General features: G+C 38.2%; 2 protein-coding genes across 5 annotated transcripts in view; one reads left to right on the forward strand and one right to left on the reverse strand.

The window, feature by feature from the left end:
* Nucleotides 1-22,661, reverse strand: part of LOC125788967 (MAP7 domain-containing protein 1-like) — an 81,471-nt gene extending 58,810 nt beyond the window's left edge. For 3 of the 4 annotated variants that reach the window (XM_049472936.1, XM_049472937.1, XM_049472935.1), the window contains exon 1: nucleotides 22,286-22,661. In XM_049472936.1, coding sequence (XP_049328893.1) covers nucleotides 22,286-22,343 — 58 coding nt within the window. In that variant the 5' untranslated portion in view covers nucleotides 22,344-22,661. The remainder of the gene's footprint in view (nucleotides 1-22,285) is intronic. The other variant, XM_049472938.1, reaches the window with a different exon arrangement.
* Nucleotides 1-27,745, forward strand: part of eva1bb (eva-1 homolog Bb (C. elegans)) — a 519,072-nt gene that overhangs the window by 144,797 nt on the left and 346,530 nt on the right. The window lies entirely within an intron of this gene.

Here is a 27,745-nt window from a genome sequence, read left to right on the forward strand (position 1 = left end):
ACCATGTGCACCACCTCCAGCTCCAGCTTCTACTATAATTCATTATTTTTAATCAATATAACTGCAAACCTCAGAGCAGCAATAATGGTAATATTGGGACTGCTAACAGATCACACTGAGCTCTAGTAAAGCCTAACAAAGGCCATTATCCTGATCTCCCAGCATTACTAATTGGCTTCCTGCTCTTTCCAGTTCTCCACTGCGGTCCTGATCAGTTTCCCAGAACTAATCTATTATAATCTGCATCCTAAATCATCTAGAAGTCACAGCGGTTCTTCTGAGAGGTCAACAAAGGACGCAGTATAGTCCAGCACTGCGCCACGTTAGCTCTGATAGCGGCGCGGCTTGTTTTGACTGGGCTCGCCAGTATTTAGTCTAGACTAGAAAAGAGAGGCTGATCTGAGATCAGAGAACAGGAGATAAACAGCAGCATTACAGGATTAAACACCCATCAGGACATGAGGAAACAATGTCCAGCATCAGAGTATAATATCACTGTGTGAGATCAGTGTTTTAATGTCGGGGGTATTGTAAAGTAAAGGCGTTTTCACTCTTGAAAGTCTGGATTAGAGTCTTAAACAAGGTGTGTGTGTGTGGATTTGTGTTTTTTATAGGGGTGGGCAATATGGCCCTAAAATAATCACGATATTTCAGACAATATTTGCAATATTGAACAATAGTTTTGTACATATTTCAAGAAAATACTACAGCAAAATAGGGCTGTAACTAATGATTATTTTGCTAGTCGACTAATCTGATGATCATTTTTTCGATTAGTCAACTATAATTTCTGCCATGTTTTCCAGAAAAGCAGCTGAACGTGAGATTTAAAAGGCATTTAAATGTGCACATGTTGTTTAAACATGGAGAGTACTGATATTTAGTGAATAAATATGTAATCTGTTGTGTTTGGACACTTTTGGAGACACAGACTAAGTTTCTTCTGTCCTCAGCACTTTGTGTAATGCAGTACTGTTACAAATTAACGATTATTCGACAAATAAATTTGTAGTAGGGGTGGGCGATATGGCTCTAAAATAATATCACGATATTTCAGGGTATTTTTGCGATAACGATTTACTTGGCGATATAGAAAAACAGAAAAATAATTAATTCATTTCAGGAATATAGTATAATAGTATAACAGCATAATCATAATGTGGTAAAATAAAAAATATAGCATAAAATAATATAATGCAGCAAATAATATTGCAGAATATTTAGTGCATGCATATAAACTGCAAACTAAAACAATTATACAATAAATACACCTGAAGCTTCACAGTTAATAATAGACTACTTTTAAGACAGAACAGCCCTATTATCACGATATGGATTTTTAATATCATGATATTTCTGTATCACGATATATTGTATACGATATAATATTGCCCACCCCTAATTTGTAGAGACAAATTAAAATAATCGACATTGTCGATTATATCGACTAATCATTGCAGCCCTACAGCAAAATAGATTTAACAATTTATATATAACTGCTATATAAGGCTATATATAAGGCTATATAACATAATTCTAACATAATTGTAACATAATTCTAATAATGCACTTATATATGTCCAGGACTGACTATAATTAATGATACTGATATATTCTGTCTTTAGTAGATATTATTTAATGGGAAATGAGAACAGTGTGATTTTTCCTTTTGCTACAAACAGCAAAGATAATGTCACCATATTTCATGGTATTTGTGCATTAGCAATACTCAAAATATACATACATTTGGACATTTAAGAGGGAATATTCCTTAGAGTTCCCTTAAACCAATCAGATTGCAGCACTCTGAAAGTGAGGCCACTCTCTTGTGAAAGCGAGGATTGCGCCATTAGGTCCGGGGAAGATGTTTATTGTGGGTCAAAGAGGACGAAACGCATTCCTGATGAGTACAAATCAGCTTTCACCACCCCCTGCCTCCCATTAGCTCCCACTCATAGCTCCCACCCACTGTACTGCATCACTAGCGCACAGCAGCTCACAGCCAGGAGAGGTGAATAGCTTCATCTGTCTGAGGCTATCAACATTAAGGAGGCATTAAACCCCCTGATTTTAGCTGACTCCACCCTCAGCTCAAATTAGAAAAATGCTAAAAAACAGAATGGGTATTTTGGGAGGGCACTGGGTGATGTATGGGTTTAGGGGCAGGGAAGAAGAAACCACTTAAAAAAACACTTTATTTTCTGACTCAGTTTCTCTGATTTTGCTATTCATATGTTTATGTTTGATGCAGAGCTTTCAGACCTCAAAGAATGCAAAGAAAACAAGTTCATATTCATGAAGTTTTAAGAGATAAAAAAAAACAATATTTGGTGGAATAACCCTGGTTTTTAATCACAGTTTTCATGCATCTTGGCATCATGTTCTCCTCCACCAGTCTTACACACTGCTTTTGGATAACTTCATGCTGCTTTACTCCTGGTGCAAAAATTCAAGCAGTTCACTTTGGTGGTTTGATGGCTTGTGATCATCCATCTTCCTCTTGATTATATTCCAGAGGTTTTCAATTTGGTAAAATCAAAGAAACTCATCATTTTTAAGTGGACTTTTATTTTTTTCAGGAGCTGTACAGTAAATCATGCAGTAAATATTATAGTAAATACTAAATCATGCAGTGTCATAAAGGGGACATTGTGTAAGTTAGAATTTTTTCAGAAGCTCCAGAGTTTTCATCTTCAGAGGTCCAGAGTCTAATTAGGCCAGACCGTATGATACCGGCTCTGTTTTCTCCTGCCAGAACCCGGCTGTGACCTTCGTCTCTCAGCCAGGAGACAGAGGAGACAGGAAATGATGAGTGTTTAATCACACAGCAGGTCATCTTCACCACACACCACTGACTGAAGACCGTCCAGACTGCATTAACCTAGTGTAGGGTGGCATGACCAACAATTTATATTACTGTATTTTTCAAGATTCTGGCAGTTTCACTGTGTATCACGGTATTTTTATTTATTTTTATTTATTTTATTTTTTTATGCATGACTGGGCTTTTATATAGGTTTGTGACTCACTCTACTGTTAGGAGTACATATAACCTAATTTATTTAAAGGTTTAATGAAAGCCTGTGACAAAACCTTATACTGTATTTATTTCATTTTGTTCTGTGTCAGTTTTAGGACAAAATACAATTATTTTAACCCATCTCTATAGTTTATAATAGAATGGAATGGAATGGAATTGCACATGATATCACAACAACACAAACATGCCATGCTTTACAATGTTAGCTAATGTAACAAGGCTGGAAATTAGTGTTCTCCTCCAAAAGTGTTGAAGTGGTTTTGTTTTGTTCAGAGTGTGATATTGCTCAGTTTGCTCTGGACTGATTTAGATCAAGGTGAAACAAATCTGGTGTGTGTGTGTGTGTGTGTGTGTGTGTGTGTGTGTGTGTGTGTGTGTGTGACCCCTTTTGCTCAGCTGGGACTCTAATATTAGCAGCTCGGTCCTGTGACCAAAGAGCATCCAGCAGGCTGCTAAAGAACACACACACACACACACACACACACAGATTTCAGAGCTGCAGCTGTCAGTGACTCTGCAGAAGCTGTGGAAAGTGAAGAAACTGAACCTGCAGAATGAAAAGCTGTCTGATCTGAGCTGTTCCTGAACAGCTAACCGATCTCCGGTCTGAATGTTTGTAAAACTGATCCTTTAATCAATATACACACATACAAAAGAGATCTGCTCAAGCACAGGCCTAACGTCAGAACCCTAAACTCATTAAAAGGGGAAAATATTATTTAAAACTCACATTCTGCGTGTTTTTGTATTTCCACTTGGGTCTCAACTGCCCCTATAAACACTATAAACTCTCCAATCAACAACAAAATCCATCTGTTTTCTGTGAATCAGCTTGCAGAGTTTGGTGTTAGGAATCCTATTCTTTCTCTCTTATTCTGATGTCACAATAAGCATGGAACCCTGCATAGAACCACCTTGGCTCCACCTTGAACTCTAAGAGTTCAGAAATCAATATTTGGTGAAATACCTCTGGTTTTTATTTGTAGTTTTCATGCATCTTGGCATCATGTTCTCTTCCTCCACCAGTCTTACACACTGCTTTTGGATAACTTTATGCTGCTTTACTCCTGGTGCAAAAATTCAAGCAGTTCAGTTTGGTGGTTTGATGGCTTGTGGTTTGATCATCCATCTTCCTCTTGATTATTTTCCAAAGAGGTTTAATTTGGTAAAATCAAAGAAACTCATCATTTTTAAGTGGTACAGTACATGCAGTGACTGTAACCTTCCCCAAACAAGCTTCTCTTTTCTTTTCTCTAAGAAAATACTGTATAAAAACTGCATATAACTGCAGATATCGCCTCTGGCACAGCTCTAATTGAGCACAGATCTCCAGCATGAAGAATCACTAATTACAGAACTATTAACCGCATATCTGCATAATTCTGCATATTAATCTGCGCATACACACGACCCTGTTCCAGTTACGCACTGCAGCTTCTCCACATCACGGTTCTGATGTTCTGGAGCTAGCGCTGGTGTGATAACCACCGCTCGGTGTGAATCACAGGTCCAGCAGTGTAGCAGTGTTCTGCATGAAGACGGTTATATAACCTGCAGACGAGAGTCTGCAGAGATCCAGCAGCTCAGACTGACCTGATCTGATCTAAATTACTCAGTCCTGCATCATTTATAGTCAGACAAAAAGTATTAACATACATATCAATACTATACTCGTCCTGTGTCCCATGACTTCTGGCACATGTCGCATGTAAGCCAAAGGAATTTCCCAATGCATGTCAATGCACATATTGGGCCCTATCATTTACTCTGCGAAAGGATGTTGTGATGCGCATTGCTATCTTACACCCTGAAAACAGTCTATTTTTAGTCTATTTCCGCCTGTGCCGAATAAATAGCAACAGAGCTTCTTAATATCCCTACACAGGAAATGAGGTGTGTTCAGGTACATTTCTGGAGTATTGCTATTATGGCAGTGGAAAACACAGGTGCACCACTGACTGATTAAAACCCTGACAACAGTAAATCATCAGATGTTCGTTGCTATCTTGGCAATGCAGGCACATGGAGCTGCAGCAGTGCACAAACCCAACTTTAACATCCATAATTAACAGAATGAACGAGAAGCTTAGAAGTGTTGGACATGTCCAAGTAGGTGTGCTGTTAAAACAGCAATCTGCCAAAGTCAAAGCTCACCTGTTTCTTGAAGGGAATGATGAACAAGTGACAAACTGATTGATTTATTTCACATTACATCCAAAATTAACCACACTCATGATTAATAAAGAGAATTAGTACATGCCTTTTATGCGTTTCGAGATGTCCAGGGTCTACTTTTCTCGTCGTTACGATAGCAAAGACACACTGCAGGGCGTAAATCAAACTGCACTGTGCTCAACTCACCTATAGATCCCTAAAATAGAGCTCTTTAAAACCAGTGAATTGAGAGTCTAGACACTAGTACCAAACACTAATCCCAAAGAGTCATATGTACCATTATATGATGATGATAATAAAGGATGCACAATAATATTAGAATTATGTCCATATAACTGGCCAAAATTACAAGTAATATTCCAATCGATGCTGGATGCACAACTACAATGGCCAACAATGGCTGTGCTACTTTAAAATTCTTGTCATGAAGGCCAAACCATGGACAGACTCTCACAAATACCAAACATACAATTTTTTTTTCAAGGAATTAGGCGTACAGGAGTATGCCTGAGTGTGAAAGGCAAAACAGGATCATACACGGTAAATTCATCAGAAAAAGGGCAGGGCATAATAGTAGTTAAAAATACAAAACGGCAAATAACAAAGGCAACAAACAGAGGAAACAGAGGGGTATTTATACGACACAGACCAGGTATAGACAATCAGAAGCTGGGGGAGCGAGAACACCATAGTGTCACATGATTCACAGAGTCAGGAAAGTCCAGTGTGAGTACATGCTGGGTATTTGAGCAGACTGACAGCATCAGCACTGACGAATTGATTTAATTATTTTTGTAGTTTTACAAGGGTGTCTAGTCACTCTGTAAGTTATAAATGTGTACATTGAATATCGGCATCGGCCCAGAATTCCCACATCAGTGCATCCCTAATGATTTCAGCACAGCAGTGTACGGTTTTCTAATGTTAGCAGTTTATATAAAAGCTGCACCGCCAGATCATAATATTACGCCCATAAAAACAGCAGAGTCTCGACTGCCAAGCAGTTTCACATCAGCTATTTAAATCTGTCCTGCCCTTCACTCGGCCGTCGGCTGCATGACCTCATATTTAACATTCAGACACTATCAGACACTATCTGAGTTCCTCACTCTATCAGCCAGAACTTTTAGCTTTCTTATTCTAAAAGCCACTGCAGCCTCCAATAGGGCTGTGACGATAATTTTATTACCGCAATACCGCGGTTATGGGACGTCACCGCGGTGATGAGCTCATTACCGTCATTACCGCATTTTTTTATGGCTGTCAAATCTGATTGACTGCGTTTTGAGCGGTAGTAAAATAGGCACAACTGTGGTGAATTCAGTATTAATATGTCAAGTGTAAGTCCTACACTATAGGGCTGTGCAATATATCAAATATATTTTGATCGCGATAGATATTGGTGTCAAACGATCTCAAAATTCATAATATCGAATATAAAAATTTTTGTCATTTATCTGTGCTGCCGCTGCACTGGCGCGGCGGCGAATGGGTTAAGCAAAACGCGGTGCGTGGTACTCATTGAGGTCAGAACAGCTCTGGAGTCTCCTGCTCACTTCGTCTCCATTGAGGCTGCTGAAGAGAGTGAAGATTAGCAGCACTAATATTGGCTCGGAAATGGAAGCTACAGGGCAGGCTCAGTAAGTTGAGAAAAAAGGAAGAAAAAGACTCAGAACAGAAGAGAATCATCTGCACGTTTTGCCGGAAAGTGGTGTCTGCACCTCTCGCCAACACATCAAACTAATTCACCCACCTCAAGGTAAACCATAGAGCCATGTAAGGTGTTCCGTGGTCACATTTTGAGAAAGTAAAATATATTAATTCATTGTCTGGCTGCTGGCTGTTCTGCGTGAGCACCGCGGAGAACGCGCGGCATTGCGCCTCAGTCTTGGGAAAAATAGTAAGGTTGGTTGAAGTGTAGTTCAAACAGCAAAGCAATGATATAAAACTATAACCACCATCTTTACTGAAATGTTGTTATCTGACCAAGTCTGAGGTAAAATGCGCTGCGCCTTGTCTCTTTCACAGCACGCGGAACTGAGTTCAGAACCGCTACAAATATAACCATATAAAACTCAGTTCAGATAAATAAACTTCAGATGAGTAAGGACACGTAAAGTGAAACAAAAATTGTCAAACATAAAGGACAGGTTTCTATTATTTTAAAATGGAACTAATGTCTTTTTTTTGGTCGGTTGTCTCTTGCGAGCCGATTTCTTAACGTCACGACATTTTAATCAACATATTATATGACGCGGGTCCCGTCAGGATATCTTGCGGCACAGACAGAACTGAATTGTTATTGGCGGGAACAGGAGTTTAATCAATCCAGAGGATGTGGGAGCACATTAATAAATAGTTAAGAAAATTGTAATAATCACGCAGTGATTCTCATGCACGCAACAAAAAAACCCTAAGCACAAAAAAGGAGCGGAGAATGGACCGACACGCGCACACACACACCGATTTTTTTTTTGTAATGTGGTAAGAAACGTGACCGCACTATTCAGCGCGGTTTTAATAAATATTTTTTTAATTTTAAGCACTAAATGTAATTTATTAAATTTATTTAGGACCGCGGGGCAGGTGCGGCAAAACTGTGTATGTGGCGGGCTGATGCGGGATTAAAAGAAGGTTTTTTTTTGCGGAACGGTAACGGGACAAAAAAGAAATGATGTCTGAATTAATTTCCTCCAATCAAATATAATTTAACACGGTTTAAGAATATAAAATAATTTATAAACAAACGAAATATTTAATATTGAGCTAATAGCCCAAGTGCAAAAATACAAAATCTGTAATACTCTGCACTGCACAATTCAAACGAAATAGCCGTAACGCAGCTGCGCTCCTGCCCTGCGATGCAGCCGAAGCCTGGTGTGAGGCAGCAGAAATTCTGGGGTGAAAACTACATAACTACACAACATAAGGAGACATAATGCACTCCAAATATTCAGGAGGGAAGTGAAATAAATGATACTGTACAGATATAATCTGTATCTAGTAGATATTTAATGAGAAATAAGAAGAGTGTGAATAAAAAAAAAACAGACGCCTATCACAGACTTCTTGAGCCTTGAGCCCGAACGGCCCGAGGAAAGGGGTGAGAAATATATTTTTTTCGGGGCCGGGGGTCAGTGGAAAATTTTGCTGTGGATTAATTCGTCTTTTTTTTTAAACGAATAGTAGAATATTCGCTACCAATTACTGCCGAATATCCTGAGCTCAAAACCGCTATTCGGGCCAGCCCTAAAATAGATCTATGGATGGAGAAGGGGGAGGCGGACAAGCTCCTCCTTCAAAAAGTCTGCTCGGAAAAAGACAGGTTAGCTGTACAATGACGAATTATACAGGCAGCATATGTTCACTTGTTATGCTGTATTTATGGTTTATGTAGAGGTTGTGTGTAGGCTGTATGGTTTGAAGAATAAAGATCTGTTACCAATAAATTTGTGGTGTTTTTTTTTTTTTTTTTTTGGGGGGGGGGGGGGGGGTGTTTTGGGGTCTCGCGGTTAACCGCAATATCGCGGTGATGCGTCAGTTTTTTACCGCGGTTATAAAAAATCAATACCGCCCCAGCCCTAGCCTCCAAATCCACTCTTGAATTAAAGCGTGTGTCTTTGCTGTCATAACGACGAGAAAAGTAAACCTTGCACGGCTCAAATCACACAAAAGGAATGTACTAATTCTCTTAATAATGGGTGTGGATAATTTTAGGCAGAACGTGAAATAAACTAATAACCAATAATAAAGCAGCATGTTGCTTGCCATTGCCTTTTAGAGTCAGGTGAGCTCTGACTTTGGCAGATTGCTAGTTTTAATGCGCAGCTACCTGGACGTGTCCAACGCTTCTCAGCAGAGGAAACTGACCTGCTTGTTCATGCTTGTTCATTCTGTTTTTGGCTCTTGCTTATGAATATTCATACATGCAAACATATCACCTCTGATTAGCTAACAGCACCGCAAGGCAGCGAGATGAACAACAGTTAGAAATGTTTTAAAATAAAGACATTTTTACACTAATAACAGTCTTTGCAATGTTATATGTTACTTTACAACATGTGTAATAATGCCCTGCTAAGTGCAGTTCAGACACTGACCTAGTCTTAGAATCTCTAAAAAACAACAAATCCACCAGAGATCCTATATAAACCTATAGTTACACACAGTGGTGGGTAGTCCAGGTTCAGAAAGTAAAAGTTCGGGATGGATTTTTAGTTTTAACTAGTGTAAACAGAACTGTTTTAAACACACACCTACCTATCTCAACTGTGATTCGCTGGTGATGTCCCCCCATAGACAAATTCTAACCATTTGTTTCTTAGCTCTGAATTACTGGGTAAAGCATATTAAACACTGATGTGTTATTCGCACAAATAACACAGGAATGAACTGCCATGCCATCCTATCTGACGAGACGGTGTCGCTGCCTGGATTCAGCTCTGCCTGTGGGCCGTCCCAAGCCGAGGGGGGCGGGGCCATAATTACTAATTTACTAATTCACAGGTTGATGTAGACACGGTGCTTTTCCTGATCGACTCGTTTTTCTGAATATTTTCTTTAACTAGCTGCTGCAGACAATGGAGGCTGGGGAAGAGTTTAATTAATTCATTTCCTACTGCATTTCACAAACAACAAGAAAAATTGATTTAAGCGGAAAGCCCCCCCCCCCCCCCCATACTCTTAGAGCATAGAGCATAATCCACTTTTAATCCACTGCAGTAAATACAAATCATAATTTGAGCATCTTATAATAACTGTGTGGTTATAATATGCTTAAAAATTCAAATATCAAACTGGTTATGGAAGAAACAGGGGTGTAAAAAAGAGACAATACAGGGACATGCTTGGAAAATACCATGATACTGATGTTTACCAACATTATCCAGAACTAAACTGCAGATCTACTGAATCACTGACTCCTCCCAGCACTATTCTGAGCAGTTGGGTTTAAAGGTGGCCGTGGTTCAGAATGGAACGAGTCATTTCTTTCCTGTAATTACTTCCTGCCTCAGGCTTTCCTACAGTGGCTCAGACGCTCTGAAGGCAGCGAGGCTGGTCCTTGAAGGACCGGATGGAGCATTTCCTCAGCTTCTTACAGTCCAGCCGTGCTTTACGTCACGTGGAATAATGTGCTTTGGTGACGTGGGTCGTCTGAGAAAAGAAAACACAAACACTCTCTCTCTTTCAGTCTTCAGTTCACACTAAACCCTCAAACCCTCAATCTCCTGAATCTCCAGCCTCCTGAAATCCAATCTGCAACTCCACTGTAACAGCCCCGCCCCCTCAGTCCTCTCCTATCCAATTCCTCGTGGTCAGACTCACAGCTCTTACCAAACGCAGGCCCACGAGGAGCAAAAATAGGAACTGATCTCCTTCTGCTTTCTCAGATTAACTTAGCTTACTTATTGCAACATGCTTTAAAACCCAAAACACCAGGATGTCTTATGCCTACTTACACACGACATCATCAATGGAGACATTATATTTTTCCAGTGTCCTGTAAAATGTAGTAAATCATCATTATCATATCTAAAATACAAACAAAAAATGAATTAGTTATAGGGGTGGGCGATATGGCTCTAAAATAATATCACGATATTTCAGGGTATTTTTGCGATAACTAAATACTTGGCGATATAGGAAAACTAAAATAATTAATTCATTTCAGGAATATAGTATAACAGTATAACAGTATAATCATAATGTGGCAAAATAAACAATATAGCATAAAATAATATAATGCAGCAAATAATATTGCAGAATATTTAGTGCATGCATATAAACTGCAAACTAAAACAATTATACAATAAATACACTTAAAGCTTCACAGTAAATAATAGACTACTTTTAAGACAGAACAGCCCTATTATCACAATATGGATTTTTAATATCATGATATTTCTGTGTCACGATATATTGTATACGATATAATATTGCCCACCCCTAATTAGTTATTAAGTAAAAAAGGCTGGAAAGATGATAAAAACCACAACTAGTGATTTTTAACAAAAGTTATATCCTACATCTATGACTTAATTACTATCAGCAATATTTGCTGCTACTTTCAAAAACTATAAACTCTCTATGTTAGTAACTGCTAGGGGTGTGACGAGACACTAATATCACGAGACGAGACGAGACACGATATTGGGTTCACGAGAACGAGACGAGATTTAAAAAGATTTTTTTATAGAAAACGTCAAAAATGAAAAATTATTGAAAACTAGAGTTTTATTTGACAAAATCATATAACGCAAACTTAACAGACTGGTTTCTCTCACACATTGATTCTATAAGAAATAGAAATAAAGAATAATTTTAATAATAAATAAGAATAAAAAAAAAAAAAAAACTTTTCTAGGTCTTATATAGTACAAACAATAAGTGAAAACCACAACCAGTCATATTAAGCCTATGGTTTGTGTTTTTTTCAGCGGGTGGGGGGGTGGGAGATGCATTTTAAAATCGTCAGCATCCTGTTTTTTTTGCCCCGCGAGACAGGTTTAAGCCTGACGAGAAATATCGTCCGTTTTAATCTCGTGCCACGAGATCTCGTCACACCCCTAGTAACTGCTGTTTATATATGTTCTATATGTTACAGTATGTTACACATCTCTGCACCTTATTCTCACTTTATTCTATACACTTTATTATACCGTATCGGTACTGCACTGTCCTGTCACTGTCTCTTAAATTGTCTCGTCCTTTGTATTTATTGTATTTATTGTTATTTAGTGTTATAATTTTATAACTTGCGTTGCACTGTCGTCACTCCTGCACTTTATGTTGTCTATTGCTTGTTGTTCCATGTTGCACCATGGTTCCGGAGGAACGTAATTTCACTACACTGTGTACCTGTACTCAGACGTAATGACAATAAAAGCCTCTTGACTTGACTTGACTCATGAATAAGGCCAGTCTGAGGGCATTTTTACACCTGTAGTTGTTTCCTAGGGTTCAGATCAGTTGATGAGTTTGTTAATTTGGAGCATTTCTCCCTCCCACAATTTAAACACTGTTTTTAAAAAGGATGTGCAGCGCAGATGTACAGTCAAGCGAGTCAAGAGGCTGTGAGTAGTGAATGCAGCACAGACTGTCCGTGTAAACAGCATGGACCAGCACAGACAGTGTTTGTAGCACATAGCTGTGGTAATTAGGGTTATCTGGTAGGGGTGTGACGAGACACTAATATCACGAGACGAGACGAGACACGATATTGGGTTCACGAGAACGAGACGAGACGAGATTTAAAAATAATGGCTTGAAAACTAGAGTTTTATTTGACAAAATCATATAACGCAAACTTAACAGACTGGTTTCTATCACACATTGATTCTATAAGAAATAGAAATAAAAATAAAACTTTTCTAGGTCTTATTAAGACTATGGTTTGTGTTTTTTCTCCTATATCACTTGTAATTTAACTATGCCTATCCATAAACAGTCATATTAAGACTGTGCTTGAAGTGCAAACAGAGACAGAACATGTTTTTAAATACAGTACAGAGCTAAGGGATTAGTACACCTGTCTATGAAACAGTCACGTGTAGGATTTACTCACAGTATTTATATATGGTTTGTGTCTTGTTGGTCACTCTGTTACCGTTTATTGTTTCCACTGGAGCCAAAATGCAGCCAGACATACAACTTAAAAGTAGCAGAAGCATCTTCTATACAAATACCTGAATTTTCCTCTTCTGCTGAGAGCTGCTCTCACTGCTCAGCCACCACACTCTATCGATATCACTACTGGGTTGCCAGATCCCTCTTAAAAAGTCCACACTTAACTGTTTTTTTGCCCCGCGAGAAAGGTTTAAGCCTGACGAGAAATATCGTCCGTTTTGTCCGTTATATCTCGTCACACCCCTATTATCTGGCTAATATATCAGATTAAACTGTGCCTTATCAGCAGTTAAAAAAGTCAAATAAAATGAAAAAGATTTGATACCTGGGTCAGATCAAGACCAGATCACATTCCCACCACAAGAGAACCGCTCAAGAGTTTGTTTGAAACTGGACGGAGATTACCTCCTCTAGCATGGCTCATGTTTTGATGTTTTGAATTTGGGAAAAAGCTGATGAGAGTTGTATAAAATAATCTGTTGTTTTAGTTTGTTGTTGTAAAATACATAAGAAATGGTGTCTTCTGTGATGTGGTCAGTGCAAAGTTGTTTTGCTTCCAAGGGGCATGCCAAAAGTCATGGGACACCATAATACTGTCCACTAGAAGGATGTTAAACAGGAAAATGGAATCCATTGCATAACTCTCAGTGTAATTACTGTTCAATTACGTCATTTTAACGTGTAAACAGAGCAGCTCAAACCGAAAGCACAGCGCTAATCTTACAGGGGTTAAAGTCTCTGAGTGACTCATCCATCGGTGGTTTATGGCAGGAGGACGCCAGGCCTGAAAAACACCCGCTCGTTAAATCTGGGTCAGATCTGCACAAACACGGCGGCGCGTGGTGCTATCAGACAGAGCTACGATAAAAATAACTCAATACAGCGCAATCTCCAGCAGCGTCAGGAGCCCGCGGAACCTTTGGCCTGAGATCCAGATTTCCACCGCGCCACGCAGCCCAGAGTCCGGCCAGGAAATGTCTCATCACTGACTCTGAGAGGAGGAGGAGAAGATCATATGATCAGACTGACTCCAATATATCTACCAGAGACAGATTATATCTTTTCAGTATCATTTAATTTACTTTAATCCTGGATATATGGAGATATTTGGAGTGCATTATTATTAGAATCATGACATTCTGTATCATTTACTTCTGTTAGAAATCTGATAAAATTCTTGTATTTTTTAATATCTCACTTAGGGGTGTGCAGTATTATATTGTATGTAATATTATAATATATTTTAATTTTCTTGCAGTGTATAGTGTATGTTTTGTCATATCACCAAGAGTATCGTTATCACGAAATACCATGCAATATCGTGATATTATTTTAGGGCGATATTGCCCACCTCTAGTTAGCACTGTGATAAATATGCTGGTAGGGGTGTAACTAACGGTATACCTTCCAGATTATAGAAACTTTCCAACAAATGTGTAACAATTTCACAGATTTGAGATCTAGATTCTGAAGTGAACAATTGGTTCTGATTTCAGAATATTATAGTTTTCACTAGTTACGCACCGAATATTCAGCAACCAAACACTGAAAGTGATGCTTTTACAATTTTTGGTCAACTTTTTTTTTTTTGTGACTAGGGCGGCAACTAATTACTATTTTAGTAATCAACTAATCTGACAACTATTTTTTTTCACTTAGTTGATTAGTCGATTAGTCACGATTATTTTTTGTCATGCCCTTTATTTGTACATCCTACTGGTGATGAGGCTCCCGATTCAATCCATGTTTTTTTACTGCACATTGACTGTTAAACATTTAGGACACTGGACCAATTTTGCAGTACATTTTATTAGTTTGATGTAGATATATTAACCTAAAAAATACAAAGTATATTATAGAAAACTTTCACATAGGCTTGATGTTAGGGCTTGCAAATGTTTTCTTTTTGACAATATATATTGCAATATTAAACAATGCACCAGCCCCGTCCTCACCAGCACGCTGTCTCGTGCTTAAAGACTTGTGAGCATCTCTGCTTGAACCAGGGTTATCTCCTATTGTCATCATGAGAGGCTCCATACTTTAGATCCGATTGTGGCACTTTATCGAAAACAAAAACTGATTAAACAACAAATATTTTTCCCCGTACTGAACCGTGACCCTCGTACCGCGATGATTCGTACAGAATACACATACCATTACACCCCTAGTAAGCATGCAAGTATGTAAGCTGAGCGTAAAAATGAACTTAAACCTGCCGTTTATCACCTATGGGCTCCCTCCCACACTTTCTGCTGGCTCCCACAGGTGGGTCTGTTAAATGTACTGTAGTATTTTTGATACTATACTGATATTTATTTCTGGACTGAGATTCTCCATCATATATCATCAAATTAATGATTTACCACCAATCCTCCAAAAGCACTAGCTGTAAAATGACATCCTGTGTTCTGAAAACACTCTCAAGTACACACTCGCCTGCCTGCTCGAGAGGAGAGGAAGCTGATTGTTCTCATAGAGAGAGATACAGAGAGAGACAGAGAAAGAGAGAGAGACAGAGAAAGAGAGAGAGAGAGAGAAAGAGAGAGAGAGAGAGAGAGAGAGAGAGAGAGAGAGTTATGTCTTTGCTTTAGTGAGAGAATAACAGCACCTCTTTGAACATGTCCAGTCTGGTTCTGTACCCAGCACACACACACACACACACACACACTGACACAAAAAGGTAAGAGTCCTCTGGCTTTTGATGTTTCTCAGAGTAAAATGAACATTGTTGTTTTATTCTATAAACTACAGACAACATTTCTCCCAAATTCCAGATAAATATATTTATCATTTAGAGCATTTATTTACAGAAAATGAGAAATGTCTGAAATAACAAAAAAGATGTAGAGCTTTCAGATCTCATGAAGTTTTAAGAGTTCAGAAATCAATATTTGGTGCAATAACGCTGTTTTTAATCACAGTTTTCATGCATCTTGGCATCATGTTCTCCTCCACCAGTCTTACACACTGCTTTTGGATAACTTTATGCTGCTTTACTCCTGGAGCAAAAATTCAAGCAGTTCAGTTTGGTGGTTTGATGACTTGTGATCATCCATCTTCCTCTTAATTTTATTACAGAAGATTTTAATTTGGTAAAATCAAAGAAACTCATAATTTTAAGTGCTCTCATTTTTTTCTCAGAGCTGTATATGTGTAAATAATATAAGTATATTGTAAAGGTTTATTACACATTTACACTTACAGCACATTCACACTTCCATCATCATAATAACTAGAAAATGACACCGAAACACAGAGAACTCTTTTCTGAGAAAAAGAGAAGTCTTTTCTGTAGGGAAATTACAGATGATGCCAGAGAGCGGTGAGTACTATTTCGTACACCTTCAAAAGAAAACTGCTACAGGAAGACGTCTGGCAGACCCACATGGAAACAGCTAAGTTGGTAAAGTGCAGTTATAAAGTCATTGGGTAAAAGAATATATATATTTGTATATATATATATATATATATATATATATATATATATATATATATATTAATAAGTAATTCCTAAGTGGTTGCTAGGGTTGCTGTGGTATTCCAGTTAGTTGCTAGGGTGATTGCTATGGTGGTTACTATACTACATAGTTGTTAAATTGTTGTGGCGTTCCAGGTGGATGTTAATGTACTACTACAGCATTGAGTCGATCATCTGTGGTCATCTGGTGGTTGCTATGATGTTTCTGGGTGCTGCTACGGTGTTAGTGGAGGGTTGTTCTGGTATCCCAGACCACAATGCTAGGGCCTTGTTAAGTGGTTGTTGTATATTACAGGGTGCTTTTTATTGGTTGTTTTGTGATATACAGTAGAAGCCAGGGTGTTGTAACATAGTTATAGGGCTCTCGTATCTGGTATAAGTTTTAATGCTAGGGCACTGCTAAGGTTTTTAGGCGGTTGTTAAGGCATCGCTAACTAACTAATGTGGTATTACTCTGTAGTAGCTAGGTTGCTAAGTGCTAAGTTATTGGGTGGTTGTTATGTTGTTAGTATATAGGTTTCAATGCTAAGGCCCTGTTAGGTGGTGTTACTAGGTAGATGCTGTGCTATGTCTGGTGGTTGCTAAGGTACCACATGCTGTAGGTCACTGTTTTCCATGCGATGCGCTCATTCCGAAGACCCTGAAGTACTGAGAGCACTACATAATAAACCCTCACATGACAGAGTAATGATAAAGTACAGCCAACCTCAACATTTAAACCTGTAATCAAACCCCATTACTGACCACACTCAAACAGCCCCGTCATCAGCCCTGAAACACCATATCAACCCAGCACAGTTCTGACCCTGCTGACCTCACACTCTCTCAGATAAACATCAGATCCTCTTATATACCAGTGAACTCTTCACTCAGGACATCAGATATTCTTTTAGTTGGTTTTAAAACCCAAAACTCAGAGGATGTCAGGAACGCTGGGAATGCCTGGCAGGGATTCTTCCACTTATACTTTTTTTTTACCGAGGAGATGTTTCTGAGAGTGACGGCTCAAATTACTTTCAGTTCAGTGGCTTTTAGGTTTTGGTTTTCATGTGCATATTTTTCTCTCTCTGTTAGTTTGATTTAGATGATGGTACCGTGAACAGGCATTAAAATAAGGCAACTAAAAAGTGGATGCTGTGGTGTTGAAGGGTGACTGTTTAGGTTTTACATGTGGCTGCTTGGTAGTTGTCACTATGACATTGCTATGTTACCCCATACCTGAGCAAGGTAGAGTGACCTAGAATGATGTAGCGCAAGGTAGAGTGAGGTAGAGTGATGAAAGAATGGTGTAGAGTGAGGTAGAATGAAGGAGAGTGAGGTAAAGTGGGGGTACAGAGAGGAAGAATGAAGTATAGTGAGTTAAAGTAAGGTAAAGGAAGAGAGAGCAAGACAGAGCAAGGTAGAGTGAGATAGAGAGATGGAAGAGTAAGGTAAAGTGGGAAATAAAGAGGTAAAGCAAGATAAAGTGGAGGCAGTGCAAGGTTGAAAGAGGTAGAGCAAGATAAAGAAAGGTAGAACATGGCAATATGAGGTCACATGAGGCAGAGTGAGGTAGAGCAATGTAAAGGTAGGTAGAGTGGTGTAGAGCATGCTTTAATGAGGTTGAATGCAATCAAATCTCCAAAATTCTCCTCACAGCAATGTTCCAACTAGGACTGCACGATATATCTGTATCCAAACAGTCACATCCTCGGCTGTGTTATGTCACTTAAGGCAATTAAATCAAACACCTCAGGTTGCAATGTTTTGATTCTTGACACAAGAAGCAGATACACAGCGCTGTGTCTGTGTCTGTGTGAGTGACAGGCTGCTGCTGCCTGAGAAGCACAAGGGGGAGGGGCAGGAGTAAACACGAGGTAACCGCATGGCCTCCATCCACATGGTTGGGCACGTGCTTGTAAACGTGAGCACATGTGGAAAGCTGTGCACCTCAGTCCAGCACAGTTTAGCAGCACAGATATTTCCAGTTACAGCTGTTTGTTTAATATTAGGATATACATTGTCGAAAAAAGAACATAGCATGCAATGTGAAATTTCTCCAATACTGTGCAGCCCTAGTTCCAACATCTAGTGTAAAGTACTGCCAGTAGAGTAGAGTCTGTTACTGCAGTAATGGAAAATAAAGCTCTATTAATACTTTAAAAAGCTCTGGAGAACAAGGTGTCCGTATACTTTTGGAGATGTTACAGAGCTTTAATGAATCATTGGGTGGGAAACGTCCTGCAGAGTCACGGTTGAGATCATGAGTATATTAAATTAGAGTATTTCTAACACTCTGAAGAGCTGCAGTGTGTTTAAGAGGTGAGGTATGCAGCTCTTCCGTCACTCCAGAACTCCCCAACACCGCTCCGTCTGTCTTCACTCAGCACTGAGGAATGTGTTTTCATTCTACTGCAGCTTAGCACCACACGCGCCTTTACAACACGTACATCCCTCATACTACAACTAGAATAGATCTATAATCTGTACAAAACATCTTCATGAAGTTCTGTACACAAAATCACTCAAACATAAAGAGAGATAAAGATCTTACCAGCTCTATTCTAAACCAGTTCCAGTCCATTTTCAGAATGTTAGCTTAAACACAAACAAGCTAGTTCATGTTTAATTCTGAGCTGCCATTAGGACATTAGGTATAGATCCCTCCCTCAAAAAAAGTCTAAAGCTGGCTAATCCTGCTGTGTACTGTCTGAGGTTTTTAACCAGCAGACCGAAATGGAAATGCTTCTTCAACTCAAAAGATCTAGTGGGTCGGGCTCTGTTGGGGGTTGATTAGTGAAGGGCGGAGCCAGAGTGGTTCTTCTATGCAGGTTAGCTTATTGTGATGTCATGATAAATGGCATATAAAATCATATTATTCCTTACACTAAACTGTTTCAGCGGATTTTTTTTGTGAGAATACAAAGTGAAAATACAAAAACATGTAAAAAGTGAGTTCTGCATAATATATTCTACTTTTAACACTTAAAGAAAGCATTTGATCACTAAACTATATGACGCTATGATAACACTGTTATTGTGGCCATCATTTACACAGTATTTTTCGCACTGTAAGGTGCAAAATCCTTACATTTTCCCAAAAATCAACAGTACATCTTATTTATGAATTTAATCAGTCAGGTATTAAGGAGCAGTACAGCCACTCTGCTGTAGCACAGCGTTATAAGGGTTTTTTAGTGAAGTTTTTTCAGCACTAAGGCTGGGTGCAGCAGCATTAGCATTAGCCGTTAACCGCAGCACTAGCTCTTTCTTCGTTCAGAGGTGAGTATATTGGACTGTATGGCCTGCATGTTAAAACAAGCACTATTGGGCGGCGTTTACATCCCACTAACACTGCGGTTAGTAACTAATGCTAATGCTGCTGCATCCATCCTTAGTGCTGGAGAAACTTTTTCTTCACTGAAAACTCACCCTTAGATAAAATATTGTAAATCTAAGCTTACTGTAAATAAATGGAAGTGCTTTACTCACCCAAATAAACAGTTTTCAGAAGAGAAATCTGTGTAGATTAACATCCAGCGCTCATTTTAATTTAAAAGAAAAAATACATTATTTTAAGAATTACAGTTTTGTTTATTTAGGTGCTTCCCTCAGCTTCACCATTAGAAGGGAAACATGGCGACACCCTTGCTCACTTCGATTTAGGCATCCTAACTAGTGTCGCTTTATGCCCCTTATAATCTGGTGCACCTCATAGTGCGAAAAATACAGTAATTACACAACAACAACCACGGTGAGAGTGCCAGTTTTTGGGTATAAGCTTCTCTACCCTCAGAACCTGAACGTGGATGAACACCGGCGCCGCAGAGATCAGTATCTACACTCTGCAACATCTGTAACATCTGGAAGCGTGGGCTGACCTGCCCACTGCCTGTGATTTATACTGAGAGTGCAGGAACCACGTGATCTACTCTACACCATCACACACACACCAGCAGTGAAGATCACCCTGTACCCGTGTCCTTCACACCACAGCACACACACACTCTCCGAGCACTATCGGACTCTCAGAAGATCCAGTGCGCAGGTCCGCCCGGCTCTAAGGCTCGGGGGGGATTTCCTGTGGGAAGGAAGTGCTGCCGGAGGAAACCAGGGCCATATGTAGGGCAAGTCTCAGCATGCTGCTGCTGCTGGAAGAGGAGACTTACCATAATAATCATAGTAATATAATAATAATAACATACTAATAATAACATAACTATAATAATTAGAGATGCAACAAATATTTAATATTTTATTGTCATCTATATAGTTGTTTTTATGAAAAGTTTTTCTTTTATGTACTATTATTTAGTACTATTAGTCACTATTATTTAAAATTTGTGTTTTAACAATATTAATTTGTGATATTTTCTTTTATTTTACTTTCCATATGGCTCTCGTCTCAGCTACACTAAAAGAAAACTCAAGCTTGATGATGATGATTATAAATATTCATCAACCATAATTATTCTGCCGAAAACGGCATAAAATTCTTTTGGTTATTCGGCCAAATTAATAAAAAGACCGAACAATCTGTTCATTGTTTGCTGGGATGTTAAATGTTTTCAACAAATGTTTTTAAATTAAATGTTTTAAATGTTTTAATTAATTTTTCTTTGAAAAAACAAAAAATATACACTGAGGCTACAGTGGTAAAAAAAGAAGTCTCAAAATTAACGAAAACTATTTGGAATTGTTTAGTTTTAAAGACATTAAATTAATTTTGTCCATCACAAATAATAACATACCACTTTTCCACCAACAATCTATCTACCTGTCTGTCTGTCTATCTATCTATCTAATCGTCTATCTATCTATAAAATGTTAACTCTACAGTTATCTAGCATAGTGTTAAAACTCAACGCTAAAAGAGTTCATTTAACAATATCAATTTTGCTGTGTAGATACACACTCTGATAATGTTGTATCCTGTTTGTTTCTTCATAAATCAAGTCAAAATGAGTCCATAATTCTTATATGTTTCGTTCTATCTTTGAACTATTAACTATCCACATCTCTGAACTATTTTGTATTGTCTTTTAAAGAAAAATCCATTAAAAATGACAATAAAAGTATGTATAAATATTGAAACAATTTGTTTTAGGGTGCCTCCATGTCTCTCATTTATCTCTTTAGTTAGGCTATTTATATATACAGCTCTGGAAAAAATAAGAGAGAATATGATGAGTTTCTTTAATTTTACCAAATTGAAAACCTCTGGAATATAATCAAGAGGAAGATGGATGATCACAAACCATCAAACCAAACTGAACTGCTTGAATTTTTGCACCAGGAGTAAAGCAGCATAAAGTTATCCAAAAGCAGTGTGTAAGACTGGTGGAGGAGAACATGCTGAGATTCACGATAAACAACAGCGTTCGTTTTACCCAAACATAAAGCTATAAATAGCAAAATCATAGAAACTGATACAGAAACTATTTTTCCCCAGTGCTGTATATATTAATTAATTAATTAATTAATTAATAAAACTATTTTTTGTTTTATTATTTTAGTTATCTAGCTTAGTGAAATAAATTAATGACCTCTGGCTGTGTGGAAAGAACAGAAGCAGCAGTTGTTTTCAGGGTGTGTCTGGATGAGGATCCTTGCGTGAAAAATACGTAAAATCAGATAAAATAAAATTAATATATATATATATATATTTTTATGATTATGGTTAAATTGTTTTAAACTGTTTTTCTAGCTTCAACTGGTGGTTTGTTTTGGGGGTTTTCCAACATCTAGGTTAGGATTGGTGTTAATTTCTTCAATTCCACCTTAAATAAAAGAATTCCAGCTTAAATATGGCTGGATTTGTCCTTTCCACCTTAAATGGTGCAGCAGTTGCATTCTGGCGCTGAAGCGCCAGAATGCAACTGCTGCACCATTTAAGGTGGAACGGACAAATCCAGCTAGATGATGGAAAAAACGGACCATAAATAGTGTTTTTTAGGTTATTAATCCGATTTAATCACACGTACCTTTTTCGACCAAGGTCAGCTTCTCCTCGAAACTGCTCTCGAGCTCCGTTTTCTCCATTATTTCGGCGTTTTTTGGTGTTTTTTACCCGCTTTTCTGCTCCTCTCCGCACTCCGTCATTCCACCAGTGAGCCAAATACTGAGATTTTCGACGTTCCGAGATCCTCCACTTTAGACGCGTCCCGTAGTAAAAACAGCACGAAAAACACGAATTAAACGCTTAATCCAAGCGAGACATCCAACAAACTGGGTCTGGAAGAAAACACAGACCTCCACAGTGAAGGAGAAAAGAAGACACAGCCCAGCTCGGCGGAGATAAACCCAAAAAACCCGCCTCCCTGCGGCCAGAGCGGAGCTGGAGCGGAGGAGTCGGGCATCCACCACTATCTGTGGCCTCAGTGCTGGACTGTACCATTACTCGGAGAAAAAGGGGGAGTTTATTCTGTATTAATGAATCAAAATGAGCTTTATAACCTGTAAACGCTGATATATATCTACATAAGCCTAATTCAATAATAAATAAAAGGTTATTTAGGTGTTTAAACGTATTAAAATATATATTTTTGGATATTTAAGAGAATATTGAAGATGTATTCAAACAAACCCCCCCTATTTTGTAGATCTGAATCCATTCATACAACATAAGGCTGGTGTCTTCATAGATCTCTCACGATATTTCGATACATATTCCCAGAAATGACTGTAAAAAAAAGCGATAAGCGATATTATTGTCATTTTGAGATAATAAAAATTGTGTTTATATCATTATAATAACATTAGAAAACTATCTCTCTAATCTATCTATCTATGTAAATGTATAAACGTCTAAATGTCATTGATATGTTTATAACAGAAAAGCCATAATAAAGTAATTATAACATTTTAAATACAATAAATTTGTCATTAATTATAGAGTGGGAAATACTTAAAAATACTTTATTCTTCACCTACTGCAGTCAGTTGGAGTCACAGATTAAAATACAGATCACTGTTATGGATGTGATCAAACATACAAACAAAATATTAATAGTAAATAAAAGGTTTTTTAGGTGTTTTAAGATGTAATTGGTTAATATTTAAGGGAATAATCAACTATGACTCTCAGGCAACAAAACACATTTTTGGTTGTTACATCTTTCTACATCTATCTATTTTACTCTGAGAAAAAGGGGTAGTGTGTTCTAAATGGATCAATAAAAATGAGCTTTATAAAGTGTAAATACTTAATAGAACATAATCCAATAGTAAATCCAATTAGCCTATAAAAAGATTTATTTTAAATATATTTACGAGAATAATGAAGGTGTATTCAAAAACAAAACCCCCTGTTTTGTGGATCGAGTCATTCATAAAACATAAGGCTGGTGTTGCATTGCATAACTGGCTAAAACACGGTTTACTGTTATGGATGTGATCAAACATACAAATAAAATACAAATAGTAAATAAAAGGTTATTTGGGTTTATTAAGACATAATTGGTTAATATTTAAGACAATAATTAACTATAACTAAAAATCTGTGTCTCTGTCTATCTGTTTGTCTGTAATGGCATAAAAGCCATTTTCTTGTTTGGCCAAATTAGTGAAAGACTGAATAATTTATTTGTTCTATCTATCTATCTATCTATCTATCTATCTATCTATCTATCTATCTATCTATCTATCTATCTATCTATCTATCTATCTATCTATCTATCTATCCATCCATCCATCCATCCATCCATCCATCCATCTGTTTTGACCAGCTGTGATTATATTGCACAATATTGGACAACAGAGACAGCTGAGCTCTGACATCAATATTTCACAACAATGAAGTCATTTCTCCTGATTCACACTGATGATGTAAGGGAAAATGTTCAATTGCTGTGTAATAACAATGGAATATGAAACAGTTTGAGTATTTATCTGAAATAAATTACATTTTCTCAAATTAAAACACTCAACAGCCATAACATTACGACCTCTGAAGTTGACGGTAGTGACTCAAAACTCTGCAAAACTGTATTTCAGTGCAGTGTATTTCAACAAATGCTATTACCATATCAACATAGTATTGCTTTATATTTATATTAAATATTTATATATTTATATTAACTGGGCAAACTTTCCTTTTCCCAGCCAGAGTTACTGTATTACAGTACTGTAGGCCAACTGTTATATAGAATAAAACCCGTTTCCTAAAGGAAGGTAGCCCTGGTGGGAAAGACTACACACTGATGGTGAGTGAGGGTTTGGGACACACATACACCTATTATACAAATAACTGATTAAGCTGTAGTCTAACTTAGAGAATAAACAACAAAAATATATACTTTTACACATTTTTATCAAGTTTTTTTTTTTTTCAAAGTAAATTCTGGAGTCAACGTCCAACTCCTCTGCTAATCTGTCTTCCCCGGCCTTCTGACTGGATCAATACGAGGTTAAACAGGGGGGGTGAAGTTAACTACAGAGTGATAGGTCTGTCTGGAGGTGTGTATTATTACCCCTGAGGAACAGGGATCAGTGTGCGTTCCTGTGGATGAACAACAGAGAGCTGTCCTCCTGAGAGGCCTGAGGACGAGTACCATCAGACCCACGCAGTCGTTACGTAGACGTCCTGATTCCCCGCTATTCCTGTCTCACGGCTACGCGGCACAGAGACGGCCGGCTCAACGAAGGCTTTGTTAGGTGGAGGATGATGGAGTGCGGTGGAGACGGTCAGAGAGCGAACACTCCACACATTTCTCAGGATCTGCACTAGAAGATGGAATATAAGCGAAGGATTTATTTTTAGGTTACTGCTTTCATAACAAAATTATGCAATAGGTTGAGATTGTATTATTCACAAATGAATACATGAGACAAAGGTTCTCCAACAGAGCCCAGATACCAAACATCTCCAGGTATCACCCAGGCTACTCTGGAGTTGCTTCAGTCTGGGATCTACAGTAGTTTGAATCTTGGCTCATGTTTGGAACCCCGGTTGCTGAGTGTAATATGACAATTGGCCCACACTGCTTTCGCCACTTTTAACAGTGGCTAAGGAGTAACTAGTGGGGTGTAATCTCTGTATAGCATCTCTTCCTCACAACATAATTTACCTAATTTAATTAAATAGAGGTTCTATGATTTCTTTACAATGTCAAAATACATTCCTTACAGTTAACTGATGGGATGTATATGAAATAGCTTGATTTTTCACAGTAGTTTGAATCACGGCTTACAACTGGAACTCCGGCTGCTGAGTATAATATGACAATTGGCCCACGCTGCTTTCACCATCTTCAACAGTGGCTATCGAGTAACTAGTAGGGTGTAGTCTCTTTATAGCATCTCTACATCATAACATAATTACCTAATTGAATTAAATGGCGGTTCTATGATTTCTTCCCGATGTCAAAAAACATTCCTTACAGTTAACCGTTGGGATGCAATAGCTTGACAGATGAATGCATTAAACAAAGGTTCTCCAACAGAACCCAGATACCAAACGTCTCCAAATATCACAAAGGCTACTCTGGAGTTGCATCAGCCTGGGATCTAGTCACAATTGGAACCCCGGCTGCTGAGTATAATATGACAATTGACTCAAGCTGCTTTTGCCATATTTAACAGTGGCTAATGAGTAAATAGTAGGGTGAAATGTCTATTCTCTTTACAACATCACAATATCACAACATAACCTCCATCAATGGCTAGTGGTTAACTAGAGGAATTAATCGTGTTTTTTGTTATGATATCGCAATGGCTTACAATTGAATACTGGTTCTGTTTGCAAAACAAAATTATACAATGGGTTTATCCAAACTGATTATACACAAATTAACACATTAAACAAAGGTGTTCCAACAAGAAATCTATACTAGGCAAATTCTAGAACCAAAACAACATATAATGAGCTGTTTCAAATTTCTACTGAGAAACATTACGACGTGCCTTTTGCAGGGTTTACGATTTGTCCTATATCCTATAAGTCTACGGGCCCAATTGTGAACCCTGCGAAAGGCACGTCGTAATGCTCATTGCTATCCTACACCCCGTCAACAGTCAATTTTCGTGTCTTGCGCCTGCACTAAAATAGCATCAGAGTTTAGAAATAAATGTATATTGATGGACGTGGTGGTTTGGGAGTGAGGTGTGCGCCACTGCCTGATTAAAACCCTGACAACATTCAACAGTCAGCTGTCTATACCTGTCTTAACTTTGCAGCTTTTAATCTAAGAACAAACAGAATAAAGAATAAAATAAAATTTCTGTTCCCTTAAATGAGCTGATGGTGTATCTTCACAGAGTGCACAAGCAGATCAGTATCTGTCTCTGCTGAGACACACAAAAACGCCACGCTGTTAAGATACGAATGCCCCAAAGTCAGAGCTCACCCGACTCTTAAAGGCAATGATGACTGGCACATGAAATGACGATTAGTTCATTTCACGTTACGGCCAAAAATAACCACACCCATAATTAATTAAGAGAATTAGCTCATGCGTTTTGCATCTTTCGAGCTGCGCAAGGCGTATTTTTCTTTTGCGTCCTCATGAAACCAAAGACACAACAACACGCCAATAAGATGCACAATGAGCAATTGACCGATACGCTATTGATCACTAAAACAGGGCCCTATATTTTAATTTCTATAGAAAATCTTCTTTCAAAATGCTGCGTATTAGAAGACTAAGCTTAAGACTGACTCCCTGATCCCTTAACAGGTCTTATAAAAGCCTCAGCTGTCCAAGAAAACCCAAACCAGCTCATCAGGATCAGCCCATTTCTTCAGCACATGCTCTCCAGCATGGTCGACATATTTCCATATGCTGAGTCTCAGGTGGTTCTGAAGACCCTACCACTCTAACCCTCCCCCACCCGCCTCAGCTGGTACGTATATGATGATGATATACTGTAGGACTGAGCCTCTGAAACAGGATGGAGTTGATGTGATTAACACACCCTCACTAACAGGATTAAATATACTCTAATCTCTTTAGGCTTCTTCAGAAGGATCCTGTAGAAGAGGGATTAGGAGCTGGAGTCCGGGATTATGACTGCTTTACTCCAAACAACCAGAGGAAAATACTGCTTAATCATTTCTCCAAGGTTTTCCTGAAGACTGCAGCTCTGGAGGAAGCTCTCCAGCACATCCAGATTAAAGCTCTCTGTGATGATTCTGTATCAGGAAAGTTCAACACAGTTCAACAGAGTCACAGAACTGGGTCAGATACACATTCAGATTTCATAGCTTATTATAGCCTTATCTAAATGATATGGGTGATATTAAGTGTTTTTATCTCCTTACTATAATGAAAACCTCAATTTTATCAAATTTCCAGCTTAGGGAACTCAGATCGTATCCCATTAATGGGTCTACAAGGGCTGCAGCCCAGGCCCAAGGACACTTTATTAGCATTGTTGCTCAAGAAATAGCGGTAAAACACCTGGAAATATGCTTAGAAATATGCTTATCTTTATCAAATTTTAGC

The sequence above is a fragment of the Astyanax mexicanus genome, unplaced genomic scaffold (genome assembly GCF_023375975.1).
Source record: "Astyanax mexicanus isolate ESR-SI-001 unplaced genomic scaffold, AstMex3_surface scaffold_31, whole genome shotgun sequence".
NCBI lineage: Eukaryota > Metazoa > Chordata > Actinopteri > Characiformes > Acestrorhamphidae > Astyanax > Astyanax mexicanus.